At 45.7% G+C, this 17,749-nt stretch overlaps 1 protein-coding gene across 2 annotated transcripts in view; it reads right to left on the bottom strand.

Annotated features, from left to right (window-relative positions):
* STAC (SH3 and cysteine rich domain) overlaps window positions 1–17,749 on the bottom strand; it is a 134,939-nt gene that overhangs the window by 87,740 nt on the left and 29,450 nt on the right. Inside the window, exon 2 of one of the 2 annotated variants that reach the window (XM_064277454.1) lies at window positions 6,059–6,335. In XM_064277454.1, coding sequence (XP_064133524.1) covers window positions 6,059–6,335 — 277 coding nt within the window. The remainder of the gene's footprint in view (window positions 1–6,058; window positions 6,336–17,749) is intronic. The other variant, XM_064277455.1, reaches the window with a different exon arrangement.

Below are 17,749 nucleotides of genomic sequence, written 5' to 3'. Positions count from 1 at the left end.
TGGCAGGCATACCTGACTGCCTATTTCTCTCGTATCTCCATCAAGAGTTGGGCTGATTATCTTTGGCTGGCAGAGGTGACCAAATGTGCTGGGAAGAGACAGTCTAAAGAGGTGATCATAAATGGCAGCAAGGTCTGGGAGGCAAGATTAGATGAGCCAGAAGCACGCTCACAGTGTCTGCCACAAGCCCTGGGATCTGGGAGCCAGGTCGGTAGGGCAGGAACAGTTTCAGGTGTCCAGTCCAAGGGCAAAGTTGGCAATAAGGAATGACTTATAGAGTCATGGAGCTAAGGAAATTGGAAACAGGAGGGCAGTGAATGAGGCTGGGGTCCTGGTCTATTATTATTGGTCACTGGCCTTGTAGTGAATGTGGGCCCTTTCTAGCTGTAAGACACAAGGTCAGGCTCCAGAGGCAGTCAGGTAAGGCACACCTGGTAGGCCTTGTAAATCCACCTCTGAGTGGCCATACCCACTAAGACATCCCAGACAGTGAGGATGCCACATTCATTCCACTTTTAAAGAAACATCCATCAGCTGGAAAGTGTACAAATGGGATGTGGGATTTCTCAGCCATCATATAGCCTTTTGTTCTCGGCTGAAAAGAAAAAAAAAAAAAAAGAGAAGAAACAGCTTTAATAACTTTCCTGAAATGTCATTCTAAGGGGATAACAACAGGTGCCTTCTGCCAGAATCTAGAATATAAAGATGATCTGTGGCTTGAAGGAAATGAAGGTTCAGGTTATGTGTGTGGAGACAGGAGGCTGTGTGACCTTCAAATTCAATATGTTTCCTACAAGATCTAGGTTTGAAGGGTGAAGAAAAGGAAAGAGGGAGGATTATTCTGATCCATTATCACAGATTTAAAAAGCTCTATGCATTGTTCTGGAGTCTCTGTGTGGTGCACGGCTGCAAACCGAAAGGTTAGCGGTTACGGATCACTCAGAGGCCCCTCGAAAGGAAGCCCTCGCAACCTACCTCTGAAAAACCAGCCACCGAAAATCCTACGGAGCACAGTTCTACTCTGGCACACGTGGGGTCACTATGAGTCAGAACTGACTTGGCAACTCATTTTTTTATGTATTGTTTCAGGATGTTAACACGCTTATAAGTGCCTTCCCTCACCTCTATGTCTCTTTCTTTCCCTATGTCCTTCCTTACGTCCTTTCTCTTTCCCCCTTTCCATTCTGTATACTATTGCCTCTCTAATCCCTTTTTTCTCTCCTAGGAGTCTAGGTTTATTCTGTTTTTATCTTTGAAAAGAGCAAGGTGATTTGTTGACTGTGTTTTCTATCTTCTTTTTTAAGATATAAAAGCAGCTATAGTATAAATTTAATTCTGATAAGAGAAAAGCACAAGGCACCTTTTTCTGTGATATTCAGAATGCAGTCTTTTCAAATTTGTCGCCGTACTTGAGGTGTTTCTAGAATCCTCTTTGGGGCAATAACTGTGAAATTCCTCAGAATCTCAGGAGGGCCTTGTGTGTATGCTCGTTTCCATTACTTGTCCTTAAAAACACATTCTGTTTGTCTCCTCACATGGGTCACAATGAGATTTAAAATAGAGGCTTGTCATCACCCATTTAAGGTGTATGACTAGCACTTCCTTGAAAAGGCCTGGTGGAAATCTGTGTGGAAATTGAAAGTGACGCATCGGATTTAGAAGCGAAGCAGACACAAAAATGAAGTTGGAGGCCAAGTGGCCAAAGCACTCTGGGCGTGGATCATGGTGAGCTCCACCTGTGCTGAGAATGAAAGCCAGGCATCACTTCCAGATGAAGAAGTGATGCTGAAAGGTGGGAGCTCCGAGACTTGCCAGAGTCTACCAAACACGAAAAGGTTCAGCAATCCAGAGACCATTCTAAGCCCTGGGACAGACTGGTTCATTGACCCCATACTTCACTCCTCCCCGTATCCACACCCTTTGCAGTCTCTGCCATGAATCATGGTGTGTGCTTCTCCCCCCTCGATTTTGGGCTTGGCTACAAGACTTACTGTTGCTAGTGGAATACCAGCAGACGTGGTGGTGTGCCACCTCCAACCCAAGGCCTTCAGAAGCTTTGCATGTTTCCACTTATCCTGGCCATCAGAAGAACATGGCCTGGCTAGCCCACTGGTCAAGGGAAAAGTAAGAGATACATGGAACAGAGAGAAGGTGCACTAACTGGGTCTAGCTGATCTGAAGATGGCTGAGCGAGAGTAAATGGTGGCTGTTCTCAATGCTGGAGTTTGGGGAGAGTTTGCTATGCAGCATTACTGTGGCAAGCCTTGACTGATTCAAGCAGTATTACTAAATGTTGCCCGTTTGAAGGAAGACCATGAATAACAATCACTAGACAATGACAGTGTGGATAGATAACAGTACTCTAAAGATGGGAGTCCCTGGTAGTGCTAACAGTTAATGCAGTCAGCTACTAACCAGAAGGCTAGAGGTTAGAGTTCACCCAGAGGTGCCTTAGTGGAAAGAAAGAGCTGCCTACTTTGGAAAACTCAGCATTGAAAACCCTGTAGATCACTGTTCTACTATGACACATAATGGGTCACCCAGAGCTGAGGTCAACTGGATGGCAACTGATGATTCTAAAGACCATAATGGGGCTCATGTGTTTGTTCTTAAGAAGGGCTGACATTGCTCCTCATTTCAAGTATCCCACTCCTTAGAATGGGCCTTGGGGAAGGATGAGGGGAACTGCAGAACTCTGCCTTCCTGGACATATTGTAAACCACCGACATGTCCAAGTTCAATGATGACAGATATTGACACTGGCCTCTTTGGGAAGCAACACACACTGCAAACTTCATTTCACAGAATATTAGGCAATTAGAGTTAGAGAAGGTCTAAGCCTAACAGAAGTCAAACTAGTAGCTACTCTCGAGGGAACCCATTCAATTACAAGTCAAGTGCATCTGTTAATAGTTAGGTTCTTATTGAAATGTGCCTCTTACTTTTCACTTCTTGTTTCCAGCCTTTCTCCGGAAAGGCACATAAAATGAGTCTCTTGGTTCTTCCACCACAGTATTTTAAAACTCAGCTGCAAATCCTAAGTCTTTTCCACACCAAACTCTCAGAGTTTCCTCACAATTTTATTTTCACATAAAAAACCCACTGCTGTTGAGTCGATTCTGACTCATAGAGTCATAGGGTTTCCAAGGCCGTGAATCTCTACAAAAGCAGACTGCCACATCTTTCTCCTACAGAGCGGCAGGTGGCTTCAAACCTCCGACCTTTCGGTTAGCAGTCTATCGCTAATCACTGTGCTACCAGGGCTCCTTTCACCTATTACTTGCCATTCTGACTACCCTCTTCTAGAATGGCTCTTGTTTGTCCATGTCCCTGATACAGCATGAAATGCAGAAGTAGAGACAACCCCTAAGGTGTACATGAAGCATTGCTGTATAAATGAGGGACTAAACACTCACTGTTATCTGGATGTTATGTTTTCAAATATTTCTATTAGTTTTTTTTTTCCCTGCTAAACTAATTTGGTTTACTTTCTGAGTATCCTTCTGTACCTCAGGAGTGTTTTCTCCATTATTAACAATAATACCAGTCCCAGTGTGCTCCCAAGTACCTTCTAGATGCCAGCTACTTCCCTCTGCTAGTTCATTAATCCATGGAAAATCCCAGGGGTGGCGTTATCATCTCAGAGAAAGTAAGTCGTTGGCACCAAGTACAGCTGCATGGGGCTCAAATCCAGGTGGTCAGACCCCGGGCTCATGGTCTTTCTACCATCTTCACTTCCTCGTCTCATTTTATCTGGGAGGGGACAGGGCTAATGATGTCACTGGGATAGACTGGAGCAAAGATGGGTCAGTGTTCCCCCCATGCTGTGCACCAAACAGGAAGGTACTTCTTTGCCTATTTTGAACGAAAGTGGCTTCTTACCACATGGCATTACAAAGTCCTTATAACTGGCATCGAAGCTAAGACGGAAGGGAGTCAACAGGGGCCAGTCTTGTGACCTTCAACCAAGGTTGTTTTCCTCCTGTTACAGTGGGCACTCTTGTAGCCATGGAGCCCTGGTGGTGCAGTGGTTAAAAGCTGGGCTGCTAACCAAAAGGCTGGCAGTTCGAATCCACCAGCTGCTCCTTGGAAACCCTATGGGGCAGTTCTACTCAGAATCGACTTGATGGCAAAGGGCTTGACGGGCGGGCTTGTTGATGCCCTGCCCTGATACCTCTCCTGGGTGTGGTAGGCAGAAAATGGTCCCCAAACATGTCTGCATTCTAACCCCTGGCCACTGTTCTGTTATGTCGCAAAGGGGTTTATGGTTGCACATGGAAGTAAGGTTGCTAATCAGCTGTCCTTGAGATGGCGAGATTATCCTGGATCATTCGGGTGGGTCCATGTAAGCACAGGGACCTTATAAGTGAAAGAGGGAGGCAGGAGAGTCAGAACTAAAGACGTGGGAGTGTGAGAAGGGATCAATCGGCCACTGCTGGCTTTGAAGATGGAAGAGGGTCACAAGCCAAGGAATGCAGGCAAACTCTAGAAGCTGAAAAAAGGAAAAAAAAGAATTCTCCCCTAGAGCCTCCAGAGAGGAACACAGCCCTACGGACACCTTGATTTTAGCCCAGGGAGACCCATCTGGGGCTCTGACCTCCAGAACTGTAAGATAATAAATTTGCTGAGAGGCGCCAGAAGGTGAGGTTAAAAGATGGGTCATCTTTTTGTCTAGGGCTACCCTGGGCCCTACTTTCCAGCCTGGGGAGCCAGGGCTGTTGATCCGCATGGTATTCTTCCCCTGAAGCATTCATCGCAAAGGCCAGATGCTGGAGGCTCCAGGGTGCACGTGAGCAGGAGCCACGGCTTAGGCCCCGCATCAGGGGCCAAAGGGTGGGGATGGCCTCTCTCCCACACCCGTGTCTGTGTCTGTGTTGCTCTCCCTTCGAGTTCTTCCAGGCTTTGCAGGAATTTGATTGGCTTCCTATCTGGGGTATCAGAACCACCTGAAGAAAATGGTCCATGGCTGGGTCAGCCTTGGCTTCTTGTGATTTTCAGCTTCATTTTCTTTTCTTAACTTCAGGCTTCTGCCCTCGACTGCTCCAAGCAGAAGGGTACCCCCTAACCCTTCTTGAGAGCAAACACGAGCCTGTCTCCTTCCACTTTTTCTTCTGTTCCATAGTGATTGTTTTGTCAGTTTACTGAGATGTGCCATTGTTTGAAACAGCTGGTGGAAAGGCATCGTTGTGAGTTCTCTCAAATTTCCTTTATGGTTTCTGCCATCTGTTAGGTCACTGGGTTTCTGACATGGGAGAGGCAGAAGACAGTGAACTGTGGAACCTCTGTGCCCATGGCTCTGAATGGCCCATATTTACCTTCTAGCTGGGACATTTTATAGGTCATTGTCTCCATCTGGGTACAGCCTCGAAGACTCCCAAGCCACCACCTTTTCTCGGATCTACCATGACTGAGTCATTTTTCTGGGCCAGAGCTGTTACGGAGGCTGAGTCACATTTCCTGCCTAGTTCAGTGCTGCTCTAAGGACTTCTAGCCCCAGAAGCATCTCTGCCCACACCTGCCTGTTTGGGTCATTCACCTGTCACTTACCAAGCAATGGATTCCCTCCCCAGGCTACCCCAGACAGACAGACACCATATGCGCTGCAGCGGATCCTGTGATGGGTTCAGGCGAACGGAAGCACTCACTCCCCCACTGCCCACAGAGTCCTCCCTGCCAAGTGCCCTTGGCCAAAAGGAGCTTCTTTGTCAAGATCATGCCCTGTTCCTCCCAGGAGCTGCTCACATGCAATGATGACTTGCAGGCATACAAAGATCCAGCCCCTCGGCTCACTGCAAGATAAATCGAAAGGCTTAGAGCGCTCTGTAGGATTGAGTGAAGTCTTCATTACAAATCTGCCACAACCTGATTTCTCCCGCTGCTCAGTCCTGTTTCCCTTATCTTTTCACAAATATCGTTCCCCAAAGCACTCCCCAGTAAACATCCTATACGTAAATCTCCAAAGCTCAGCCTTGCAGGGAACTGGGCCTGTGGTATACCATTCTCACTCAGCTTTCCAGAAGGCACTGGGACCTGGAGGAAGGGGTGGGGAAGGCCTTACCCACAATCATGTGGTTGCAGACGTCGCAGAAAGTGGGCTTCTTGAAGATGTGTTCCTGAAAGGCATGGGCCTTGCCGCTGCCTGGGTGCAGACCAGCCCTGGTGGGCGTGGATGTCAGGCTTCCCGGAGCAGGCAGTGGGCTGGAGCTGGGGCTGACCTCACCCCGCGCGTCTGCGGGCAGCTTCACGTCACTGTTGGTTCTCTGGAAGAAGTTGTCGGCACTTTTGCTCCGTAAACTCTTGGTCTTGAAAGAAAGTGATCGTTTTAGTTTCTGGAGCTGCAATGCAATGACAGAACAGTCTCTCTTACGATCGATTGTGCAGACTCACGCTGTGGGGTGAGGCTTGCTCCATGCACTGCACCGTTCCCACGGACACCCTCAGCCCTTATCCCTGGGTGGATGATGCCAGTGCCTGGTGAAGAGGCAATAAACACCCCCTGAGCCAGGTTAGCAAAAAGAGGTCTCATTTGCCCTTTCACCTGCCTCTGCCCCCTCCCCCCACCTCCTTAAGCACCCATCGATGTGCTGATAAAATGCCTCACAACAGTGGGTTTTTGACACCCTTTGACTTTAGAATTTGAATCACTGGAAGTATTAAGTGTACGAACTCATGGGCTCAAAGGTTGGGTCTATAATGCTGGGGTCTCAGCTGGCCTTTCTTATGGCCATTTAGTGGCCACTTCTCTTTGCACATAGGAGCCCTGGTGGTGGCACAGTGGTTAAGAGCTTGGCTGCTAACCAAAGGTCAACAGTTCGAATCCACCAGCCACTCCTTAGAAACTTATGGGGCATCTCTACCCTGTCCTATAGGGTTGCTATGAGTTGGAATTGACTCAATGGCAATGGGTTCTCTTTGCACATAGCACAGCAAAAAAAGCCATTGTTTGACTTAAAATCTCTCTGGTTAAGCTATCCAGAAAACACAAACCAGAAACTCCCAGGTCTGTTTGGGTTTGAAGCAAATCGATAACGTGTGCACGTGCTTGATTTTAGAGAGTACACAGTTGGCCCACCCCTCCCATTGTTTATGGCCACGGCAGCTAGATCGGTCCTCTTTTGCCTTTAGGACTTATGAAGAGGCTTTATAATGGGTTTGGAAAAGAATCAGCTTTTAGCTTGGACACGAAAGGTCTGGTTTGGGCCCAGGCTACACCTGCTATTCAATCTTCACATTGGAGCCAGAGAGATCATTCACAAATGTGATCATGCGAGCTGCTTGTTCAAAATCCTTCAAGTAACTCCCTTTTTTCACTTAGGTTTAAAGATAAAGTTCCTTCTCCCTGGCCCTGAGGACTGGCAGATTCTGGCCCCTGATGACATCTGCAGCCCAAACTTACATCACTGTGCACCTGCCTCGTCCCTCCCAGCCACAGGGGTCTTACCAAAGTTGCTCTTATTTGCTGTGTTTCCTTTAGTCACCACTGTTTTGTACATGGTTTACTTCCGCCCAGATAAATGAAATGAGCTACTTACTAGCTGAATGACCTGCAGCAGGTTGCCTCATCTTTAAGGTGGTTTCCATTTGTAATTGAGAATCTATGGGATTTTTGCCTGTTGCCCTGAAATTTGTCCATGGACCAAAGCCGCAGACAAATAGGTGCTAAGTAATCTTTTATAATAAAGTCCTCAATTGATTGTTTTCAGACACCCTGAGAGGACATATAAGATTAGTAGATCTGTCCTCATCAAGCCTAGCCCCTCAAATTCTAGCTCAGAAGACCTGGAAAATGTGGTGTCACTAGCGCTTGGGGTAGAGTGCAAAGTACCACCCTTCTCTACCCTCCTCTTCCCCTTTGCAATGAGCTTTGTCAAATCCTCCCATCAAAGGTAGAGTCTATTGGCCCACTCCTTGAATTTGAGCTGGTTTTGAGTATTTGGCCAGCAGAAGATGTCAGAATCAACCTCGAGCCAATTCCAAACCCAGGATTCAAGAGGTCTCACATGCTTCTGCCCTCCCTCTTGATAATCTGCCAAGATTCCACGTGAACGAACCTAAGTTAGCCTGAAGGATGATGAGAGACACGTGGCCCAGCCATCCCCCCATCACTCCAGCCAGACCCCAGAAGCAGGGCCGCCCTGTTGACTGCACATATACAGCAGTCTAGCTGAGACTCCAACTGTCCAGCTGAGTTCAGCTCAACTTTCCAACTCACAGAGCCATCAACTAAAGAGATGACTGGTATTTTTAGGGTTTTCAACGGCTGATCTTTCAGAAGTAGATCACCAGGCCTTTCTACCTTGGTGCCTCCAGGCTCCAACCTCCAACCTTTTAATTAGCAGCCAAGTGCTTAATTGTCTGCACTATCCAGGGACTCCTTCTTGTATGTGGTAGAATTGTACTTCTTTGTCTAATTAAAATTGGCTGTGGCCATGTGACACCAACTCTCCACTTCAGGGAGCTATACACTGAAGAGGCCTTGTAGGGCCCTCTGGGGAAGCTCTGTGAGGACCAGAAACGGGGCATCATTAGCCAGAGAAGCAGCCAGAAACAGAGAAGGCCAGAAACAGTGGGTCAGCTAAGACTCTTGACTCTTTGTCTCTGCCCTATAGCCCAAAGCCACCAGAGGAGGTAGGGCCACCAAAGAGAGAGGAGGAGGGTAGTTGTCCCTTGAAGTTTTTTGCTACTGTCCCATAACCTAACATATACAAACTGATGCCGGGTGCGGAGGGTGAGTCATGAATCATTGAGAAGACCGCATTGATTTTGTCAAGGACCCCCCATCTCCAGCAAAGCTAAGTAAGTGGGGGGCTATAAGATCATCACTTGTTGAGACTGAGCCTCACCAAGGTGAGGCCCTGGAAGCAGCAAAGGAGCAGAACAGCCCCCTCTTTACTTCAAGTCTTGCAGGCTGTAAACGGGACTGGTGCTGGAGGGAGGAGGACTAAAATAGGAGGTGATTTTGGTGTTTTATTTTAGACAGACTTTTAATAAATTAAAGTAACCAGGGAGTCAAGGAACCTGCCAAAATGTTGTCACGGAATACGCAACCTGGGGGGTGGGAGGTTTATCAAAGTAAATACTATGACATAGGAAAAAAAAAAATTATCTGTTTGCTCCCCACTGAGTTCAGATGATTCAGTAAAATGACTAGCTTTGTCTCAAAACCAGAACAATAACATCAGCCATGATTACACAGAAGTGCTGGTGTGAGGGTCATGGGGGATAACATATGTGAGCTCTCTCCGAGAACACTGTAAGATGACGCAAATGGAAGGATGACGGGGAAAGAGGAGCAGAACTGGAGGAGCAGGGGCTCGAAGCATGGAGCTGAGCTAAGTGCTTCACCGGGTGATCCCTCTTAATCATGTCAACAATCCAGTGAAGATGCTGCTATCCTATCCCTGGAGAAATGTAGGCTCAGACAGTCTAAGAAACTTGCCCAAGGTCATAGGAGTTAAAACCAGGGTTCAAAATTAGACCTGCCTTCTCCAAACTCCTTCCACTGCCAGTGGGTCTTCAGAGAATGGATGAGGGAATGAGGGAGTTAATCTCCAGGGAGATGGACTTGCTTCTGGTGGGGCGAGAGTGGGGAGGGATGTGGAATGTGAAAGAAAATCTGTGCTTTTGGGACCTATTTCCTTTATTTTACATATTTCAAGTTTCTTAAAAATAACAAAAGAGCATGCCCTGTTTATCAAAGGAGAACATCAGAGGTCACCACAGGACATTGGGATGGGACAACGCCTACACATGTCCAGTCTTGTCTCCTTCCTGTGCCCATGTGCTTCACCTCTCTCTTTGAATCCTTCCATCGTACTCAGCATTCTGCATTCCCCAGAAATTCACTGTGATGCCAGGATACCCACAGCATCTTCCATGCCTGCTGGGAGGTGGCCAGAAATTGTGTGAGGTCTTCAGAGCCTGTCTGCCCTAGGTCTGGAGAATTTCCCACAGAAGCCAACATGGCATTTCTTATCCAAGTGGATGGATTAAGAGCTATGCTTGTGGGTTAAACAAAATCCTAGAAGTAAGCTCAGAGCAACACGTTTTCTCCAGTTACCCTTGAAAGAGCAGAGGCCAGATGGGAGCACATGAAACAGCAATAGGAGCAAGCCCCGTTAATGGCAGATTTCACAAAATGATTCGCTGCCCTGTACTGCGGCCCTAGCCCAGCGCCATTTTATTTATAATAAGAATGCCAAAAAGAACAAATATTCTTGAGATCCAAACCATGTGCCAGAAACTATATACTTTACTTCATGTAATCATCTTAGTGACTCTACGAGTAGGCAATCATTCATTTATTCATTCATTAAAACATTAATTCAATTAATATTTATGGAGCTACTACTATGAGCTAGGCATAGTCTTCGGCTCTGGCGGGGTCCAGCAGTGAAGAAAGGGATAGTGTCTTTTCCCTTAAGGTTTTGAGGTCTAGTGGGTAGAGACATGAAATAAATAATAAATATATATTCAAGTAGGAATAAGGGCTATGAAGGAAAATAAAACTAGTCAGGCTTTAGAAGATGACAAGGATGGTTTCTCTGACAGATGACATTTGAGCAGAGGTGTGAAGAAAGTGAGAGTGGACTGGTGAAGAGCATTCTGGGTAGCGGGAAAACCAAGGGCAAAGAGCCAGACAGGAGAACAATGGTTGGTGTGTTTGAGGAGCAGCCAGGAGGTTGGCGAGTCTGAAGCAGAGTGATAAGGAAGAAAGAGGGAAGAAGCCAAGGGTCAGCCTCGTGTTGGGCCTTAGAGGTCATGGTAAGGGCTTTGGCATTTATCCTAAGGGGATGATTTTAAGCATGCAAGTGCCACGGTCTGACTTTTGTTTTAAAAGAATCACTTTGGCTGCCTTGTGGAAAACAGGACAAGATGGAAGTGGAGAGTCCGGTTTGGAGACTCCTGTGGCACCCCTGTTGAGAAGTAACTTTGACTTGGTCTAGAATAGTTATGGTAAGATACAGTTGAATTTGGGTTACATTTTAATGGTAGAATAAATTGGATTTGTTAGGGGTTAAATGTGGAGTATGAAGGAAAAAGAAAACTCAAGAATGATTTCGAGCTTTTTGGTCTAGCGACTGGGTGAACAGAAGTGCTGTTACTGAAAGGAAGAACACTGGAGAAGAAGCAAGCAGGCCCAGGGGAGCAGGGTAAGGATCAAGAGTTGAGTTTGGAGTACGTTTGAAATGCTTATTCGGAATTCAAGTGAAGTTACCATCAGGCAGTTGCTTATATAATTCTGGAGCCCTGAGGGCATGGTGGTTAAGACCTCAGCTGCTAACCAAAAGTTTGGTAGCTCAAATCCACCATTTCCTCCTTGGAAAGCCTGTGGGGCAGTTCTACTCTGTACTATAGGGTAGCTATGAGTTGGAATTGACTCGACAGCATTTTTTTTTTTAATTATAGAGTTGAAGGGAGATGTCCAAGCTAGAGCAGTGAACTTATAGTAAACATATAGGGAGTTATTCGCATACAGGTGGTACTTAAAGCCAGGAAACTAGATGACATGACTACTGAGGTAGTGAGTACAGACACTGAAGCAAAGAGATCTGAGGATGGAGCCCTGGAGCACTCCAATACTTAGAAGTCAAGCAGATTAGGAAGGACAAGCAATGGAACCTGAGAAGAAGAGACTGGTGAGGAAGAAGAACCAAGGAGGGGGGATGTTTTAAAAGCCAAGGGAAGAATACAATTCAAGGAAGAGAGACTAGCCAACAGCATTAAATGAAGCTTGCATGCCAAACAATATGAAGTTTATGGGCTGGCCATTGGATTTGGTGAGGGAAATGTCACTGGGAGCCTTGAGAGAAGCAGATTCAGTTAAGTGGTGGGTATGAAGAGCTAACTGACAAGGTTTCAAGACAGAAGGGCTGGAAAGGAACTGAGTGGAGGTAGAGGGCATGGACAGCCTGTGTGGGGAGTTTTGGTATAAAAAAGGTCAGCGAAAAGAGGCAATAGTGGGAGGAGGATGTAGCATCAAGTGAGAAATTTTTTCGTCTGCCTGTTTTGAGATGGAAGTTTTTTTCAGCATGTTTTTTAATCTGATGATGCAGAAGAGGTAAGGCAGAAATGCTGGAATGATGTCCTTGAGTAGGTGAGAGGAGGTAGGGTGTTCTGCACGAGAAGGAGGGTTGACTTTAGGTCAGAACAAGGCAATTTATCCACAAGGGGAGAGATGTGAACAGCTTGATAGAGTTGGTGCTGGTTGAACGTAGATGTTCTCTTTTGATTGCTCCCATTTCTCTGTGAAAACAGAAGCAAGGTTTTCTCCTGAGTGAGAAGAAAGGCAAGATGTTGGAAGTTGGAAGAGAGAAAGATGTAAAAAAGCCATTTTGGAGAGTGGGAGGGTGAATGGATCCAGCCAACGCACAGTGGTAAGGCTGTGTTGCTCTTAGCTGCTGTTGAGTCGGCCCGGACTCATGGTGGCCTATGCGCAACAGGATTGGACCGTTGTGATCCATAGGGTTTTCACTGGCTAATTGTCAGAGGTAGATCACGAGACCTTTTTTCTTAGTCTGTCTTAGTCTGGAAGCTCTCTGAAATCTGTTCAGTACCGTAGCAACATGCAAGCCTCCACTGATAGATTCGTGGTGGCTGCAGGTGAGGTGTATTGGCAGAGAATCGAAGCGGGTCTCTGAATGGAAGGCGAGTATTCTACTTCTGAGGAGAAACAAAGAGTCCAGTAAAGGTGACTGACTCATTTTCTAGATGAGAAAACTGAAACCCAGTAATTTCCCCAAAGTTAAATGGCTAGTAAGCTGAAGATCCTCGTACTGGTCTCTCCAACTCTAAAGATCCTTAAGCCAAGTGAATTTTCATGAGGTTTCCCACCCTCAAACCCCCTTAGCAAAATTCCTCAGCCAAGTGCGTTTTATCTTCCTGGTGCCAGCTGGAATTGTAGCAATAATCCACTTGGATGCCAGGTTGAGCAACACTTCTACGGCAATTAATTGAGGAATGCAGAAATCAGGCGTCTTTGGCGCAACGGAACACGCAGAACTACAGCCCGAAGGCGACCGCAATGGCATTGATTTAGCAGCCTGCTCTTCAGTGGCACATAAAGTTAATTAACCAGTGTGCGGTGGATTATTGCAGCCGGGATCTAACGTCTGTGGAAAAGGGGTGGTTGTGATGCAAACGAGTCTCTGCCCACACTGGCAGTAAATGCGGAGGCAGAGTCATTGCACAGCTCAGCTTCCTGCCTGCTGACGTCTAACCATAAAGTCGCCTACAGAGACATTTTCTGGGCTTATTTGAGACAGCGTCAATAACGCATGGGCTTTTAGGGCTGAATCGAAATGAGGTCATCAGAGAACATCTGACAAGCAAATGTCTCATCGGTGACGCCCATAGGTGATCGACATCTTTGATTTTAAGGTGAACGTTTTCTTTTTCACACTTTAACTTTTCTAAACTATGGACATTTCTTCAGCTGAGGTGCTCATTGGTTTCTTATTTTTCTCTTGAAAAGATATTATCGGACCAATCGATGACATCTAAGAATTGAGGAAACTAAGTTCTTTGTCATGCCATGATGTACCAGCACTAAGTGTTGCCTCTGAAGCCCAGCTCCCTTCACACTCCAATGGCCCTGCAGACTCATTTAATCTATTCTAGGTTTGGTTGATGATGCGGTTTGTCAGGGCTCTTTCTGTTCTCACCCCTGACATTTTACCTGTGGCTCCATGGGCAGGAAGTGAGCACAGAAGTCTTCAGAAATGCACTGCCTTTGACGAGTCCCTGGTGGTGCAATGGTTAACACGCTTGGCGGCTAACCGAAAGGTTGGAGGTTTGAGTCCATCTAGAGGTGCCTCGCAAGAAAGGCCTGGGGACCTACTTCCAAAAAATCAGCCAGTGAAAACCCTATGGAGCAGTGTTCTCCTCTGGCACACATGGGGTCGCCATGGGTGGGAGTTGTCTCAGTGGCAACTGGTAAGCGATGAGGATGGACATTCTCATTGACGTATTCACCCACCCACAGCCTGGTTTCTTTGAAGGCAAGCACAGTACATTCCAGCCCTGTTTTGCTTTAGTTTGGGGGCAAATTCCAAGTCAGAAATACTGTTCTCCCTACATCTAGTTGGCTCTGTCATAACCAGCTGCAAAAACCAGTTGTTAGTGACCACGTTGGTAAAGCAACAGTTGTTGAATAAGCTCAACTGCTTGCTCTGCCACCAATGAACTGTGGCCTTGGGCAAGTTCCTCAGGCTCCTTGGCTTGGGGTCCATGAGCTGTAATGGAGAGGATGGACGTGGTGGCTACTAGGATCCCTTCCAGCTCTGAAAACTCGGCATAGGGAGGGGGATACTAAAATACTTTGAACAGTCCCTACTTTTAGGAAGTCTGAGATCTAATTGTGGAGACAAGAAAGCAACACTTAAAACGACTCGAGGGTGACACAAGACTCTATATTTATATCATCCAGTGATAAATGGAGTGTTTTGATGGCTGCCTACTCTAATATGTCAGAAAAGGGAGCTATCAATGGGGCTGAAATAGTCAGAACCACTCATCCTTGAGGGATGAATCGACTTTAAAACATATACTTCAACTGTTTCAGTGCTTTGACTACCTGCCCCCCTCACTTCTAGATTACATGCAAGCTCCTTAATGTGGAAAGCAAGACCCTTCATGATGGATGGGGGCCATCCACCTGTCCAGCCTTATCTCTGGTCACTTTCCTCCACCCTAGAGACATGCTAAGAGCAGCCCCCAGATTTTCAATGATGTTTAAGCCTTCAGTGCCTTGACTTGTTCTGCCTGGAAGGTCCACGTTTCCTTTCATCTGCCTGGAAAATGCCCGAAGTTCCTTGAATGCTTCACCCTCTCTCTGAAGTCTTGCTTGGCCCTCCCTGCAGGTAGCTCTGGCCTCTCTCTGCAGTGTGACCCTCAGTGTGCAGCAAGAAGAATGCAGTGACAAAGAAGTTCTTAGTACTTCACGTCTATTCCTCATTGAAACTCAAGCCCAGCCAACTCCTCAGACGCCATCATCCCTCCTTCCTGAAAGTCCCAGATTTTGTGAGATCTTCTGTCTTGTCCTGCAAACAGTCCCTACCTATATTATTTAAGCCCAGAATGATGGTGCCATTGGGTAGATCTTATTCACTCTGTTCAATGGCAAACGTCAAGAGGATAATATCTCACTTTTTTCTGGTAGAGTAACACACACAATTTTTATTCAAAATACCTTTCCATGAAACAGCCCTATGAGTGCAACAGGATAAATATCACCCTCATTTTACAGAGGAAGAAGAAAATGGGCAGGAAGTGGTAAGCTGCACGCCAAGGTCCATAGGGAGAGGAGATGCTGACTAGGGAGGGAAGAGCTGGGGGCTTAAATTTTTAAGGGTCATCTTACTTGCAAGGACAGAGGATTCTTTCAAACCTGAGGCTCAGAGAACACGAGACTGAGACACATGGAGACCTTAAGGCTTTGGGGTCAGACTAACATCCCTTCCTAACTGAGCTGGTCTCCAGCGTTGTGAACATAGGGAAGCTACTGAACTTCTCTGAGCTCCAACTCCCCCATCTGTAAGATGGGGATAATAGCATTTTCCTTGTAGGTTTGTTGTGAGGATTTGCACCCCACTCCTGCCCCATACCCATGTCGTGACCCCAGTCTCTTCCCTTTATAATCTATCCTCGAAGGCTTACCATTCAGGAGCCTTGATTTCAATTTCTCCTTCATACTTTCTCTCCAGTGCATTTGTCAATGAAACCTTCCAAATGTATGCGGAATCCACTCATTGTGCACCACGTCCACCGCCACCATCCGGGTATAAGCTGACATCTTGTCTTACCTGGTCCACTGCCTCCTTAGGTCTTTCTACCCAACTCTATCAACTGTATTATGTTTTCTTGCTTTACTATGCTCTAATCTCTGCAAAGTGGCCAAGAATGATTATTTAAGATAGAAGTCAGACCATCTTGCTACTCTGCTCAAAACCCTCCAATGATTTCTCATCAAACTAAAAAATAATAAAATTTAATGTTCTTTTGGAAACCCTGGTGGTGTAATGGTTAAGAGCTAAGTCTGCTAACCAAAAGGTCTGGAGTTCGAATCCATGAGGCACTCCTTGGAAACTCTGTTTTTTTTTTTTTTTTTGGAATGTTCTTTCAATGGCTTCCAAGGCCCTGTGTGATTTGATCATTTATATCAAGCTCCCTCATCGCTCATTCTGCTCCAGTCCCCGTGCCCTCCTTGCTGTTCCACATACACACCAGGAACACTGCATATTAGGTCCTTTACTCCTGCTGTATTATTTTCCTGTAATGCTCTTCCCTCCTTCTGGCTTGCTCCTTTCCTTCCTTCCTTTCTTCCACTTCTTCCTCCCTCCCTTTCTCCCTCCCTCAGTTGTTCTTTCCTTCCTCTTCTTCCTTGTTTCCTATCTCTACTTGAAGGCCATCTCACGAGAGACTTTCCCTGACCCCTATGCTCTATCTTACTACCTTCTTCAGAGCGCTTATTATATGCTTTTGATTTTTATTTTTTAAACTTGTTAATTTAAAAACTTTAAACCCACAGAAAATTTGCAAGAATAGTTCGGTGAATTCCCATAGATCCTTGACCTAGATTCACCAAAATGTTCTGCAACATTTGTTTTTTATTGTTCCCTCTAACATATTGACATTATTGTGATTATTGCTGTCATTGCTATTTGTGATCGTTACTGAGCAGTCTGGGGATAAGTTACCCTGTCATGACCCTTCAAGGTGTATCTCCCAAGAACAAAGATATTTTCTTATGTAAACACAAAGCAATAAATTAACATTGCTGTAATTTTGCAAATTGTACCAAAATATTACTCATAGCATAAAGAAAAAACCTCCTGAAGGGTCCAACCCAGGATTATACATTGGTTTTAGTTTCTGTACATTTTTAGTCTTATTTAATCTAGAATCAGTTTCCCTTGTCTTTCATGACGTTTTCATTTTTCAAGAGCACAGAAGAATTGTCTTATAGAATGCCCCTCAATCTGGGGTAATATGAAGTTTCCTCAAGGTTAGACTGAGGTTACACATTCTTGGCAGAAATACCACAGAAAAGTTGCTGCGTTCTTCTCTCAGTGCATCGTAACAGGAAACCAAAAAAACAAAAAACCAACCCACTGCCGATGATTTGATTCCGACTCATAGCGACCCTATAGGATGGAGTAGAACTGCTTCACAGGGTTTTCTACACTATAATTTGCCACTGGATGGGTTCTAACTGCCAATTTATTGATTATCAGCCAAGCTCTTAACTGTTATGCCACCACAGGAATAAAAAGTGTGTGGTATCTGTGCAGAACCATATAGATCAATGGAATAGAATCAAACATAAAACCAGAAATAGGTACATAGGTGCATGTAGAATTGTGTGAGTATAATGGTTTGTTGGCACCTCTACAATAGAAAGACAAACAATTCAATTAAAAAATGGGCAAAGGATATGAACAGACACTTCACCAAAGAAGACATTCAAGCAGCTAACAGACACATGAGGAAATGCTTGCAATCACTAGCCAACAGAGAAATGCAAATCAAAACTACAATGAGAAACCATCTCACCCCAGCGTTACTGGCATGAGTCAAAAAATAGGAAATGACAGGAAATTCCCACTCCTAGGAATATATCCTAGAGAAAGAAGAGATGTCACATGAATAGACATATGCACGCCCATGTTCACTGCAGCATTATTCACAATAGCAAAAACACGGGAACAACCTAAGTGCCCATCAACAGATGAATGGATAAACAAACTAT

The sequence above is a fragment of the Loxodonta africana genome, chromosome 27 (assembly GCF_030014295.1).
Source record: "Loxodonta africana isolate mLoxAfr1 chromosome 27, mLoxAfr1.hap2, whole genome shotgun sequence".
NCBI classification, from domain to species: Eukaryota; Metazoa; Chordata; class Mammalia; order Proboscidea; family Elephantidae; genus Loxodonta; species Loxodonta africana.
The sequence above is the reverse complement of the archived record's forward strand: the minus strand, read 5'-3'. Positions and strand labels throughout refer to the sequence as shown.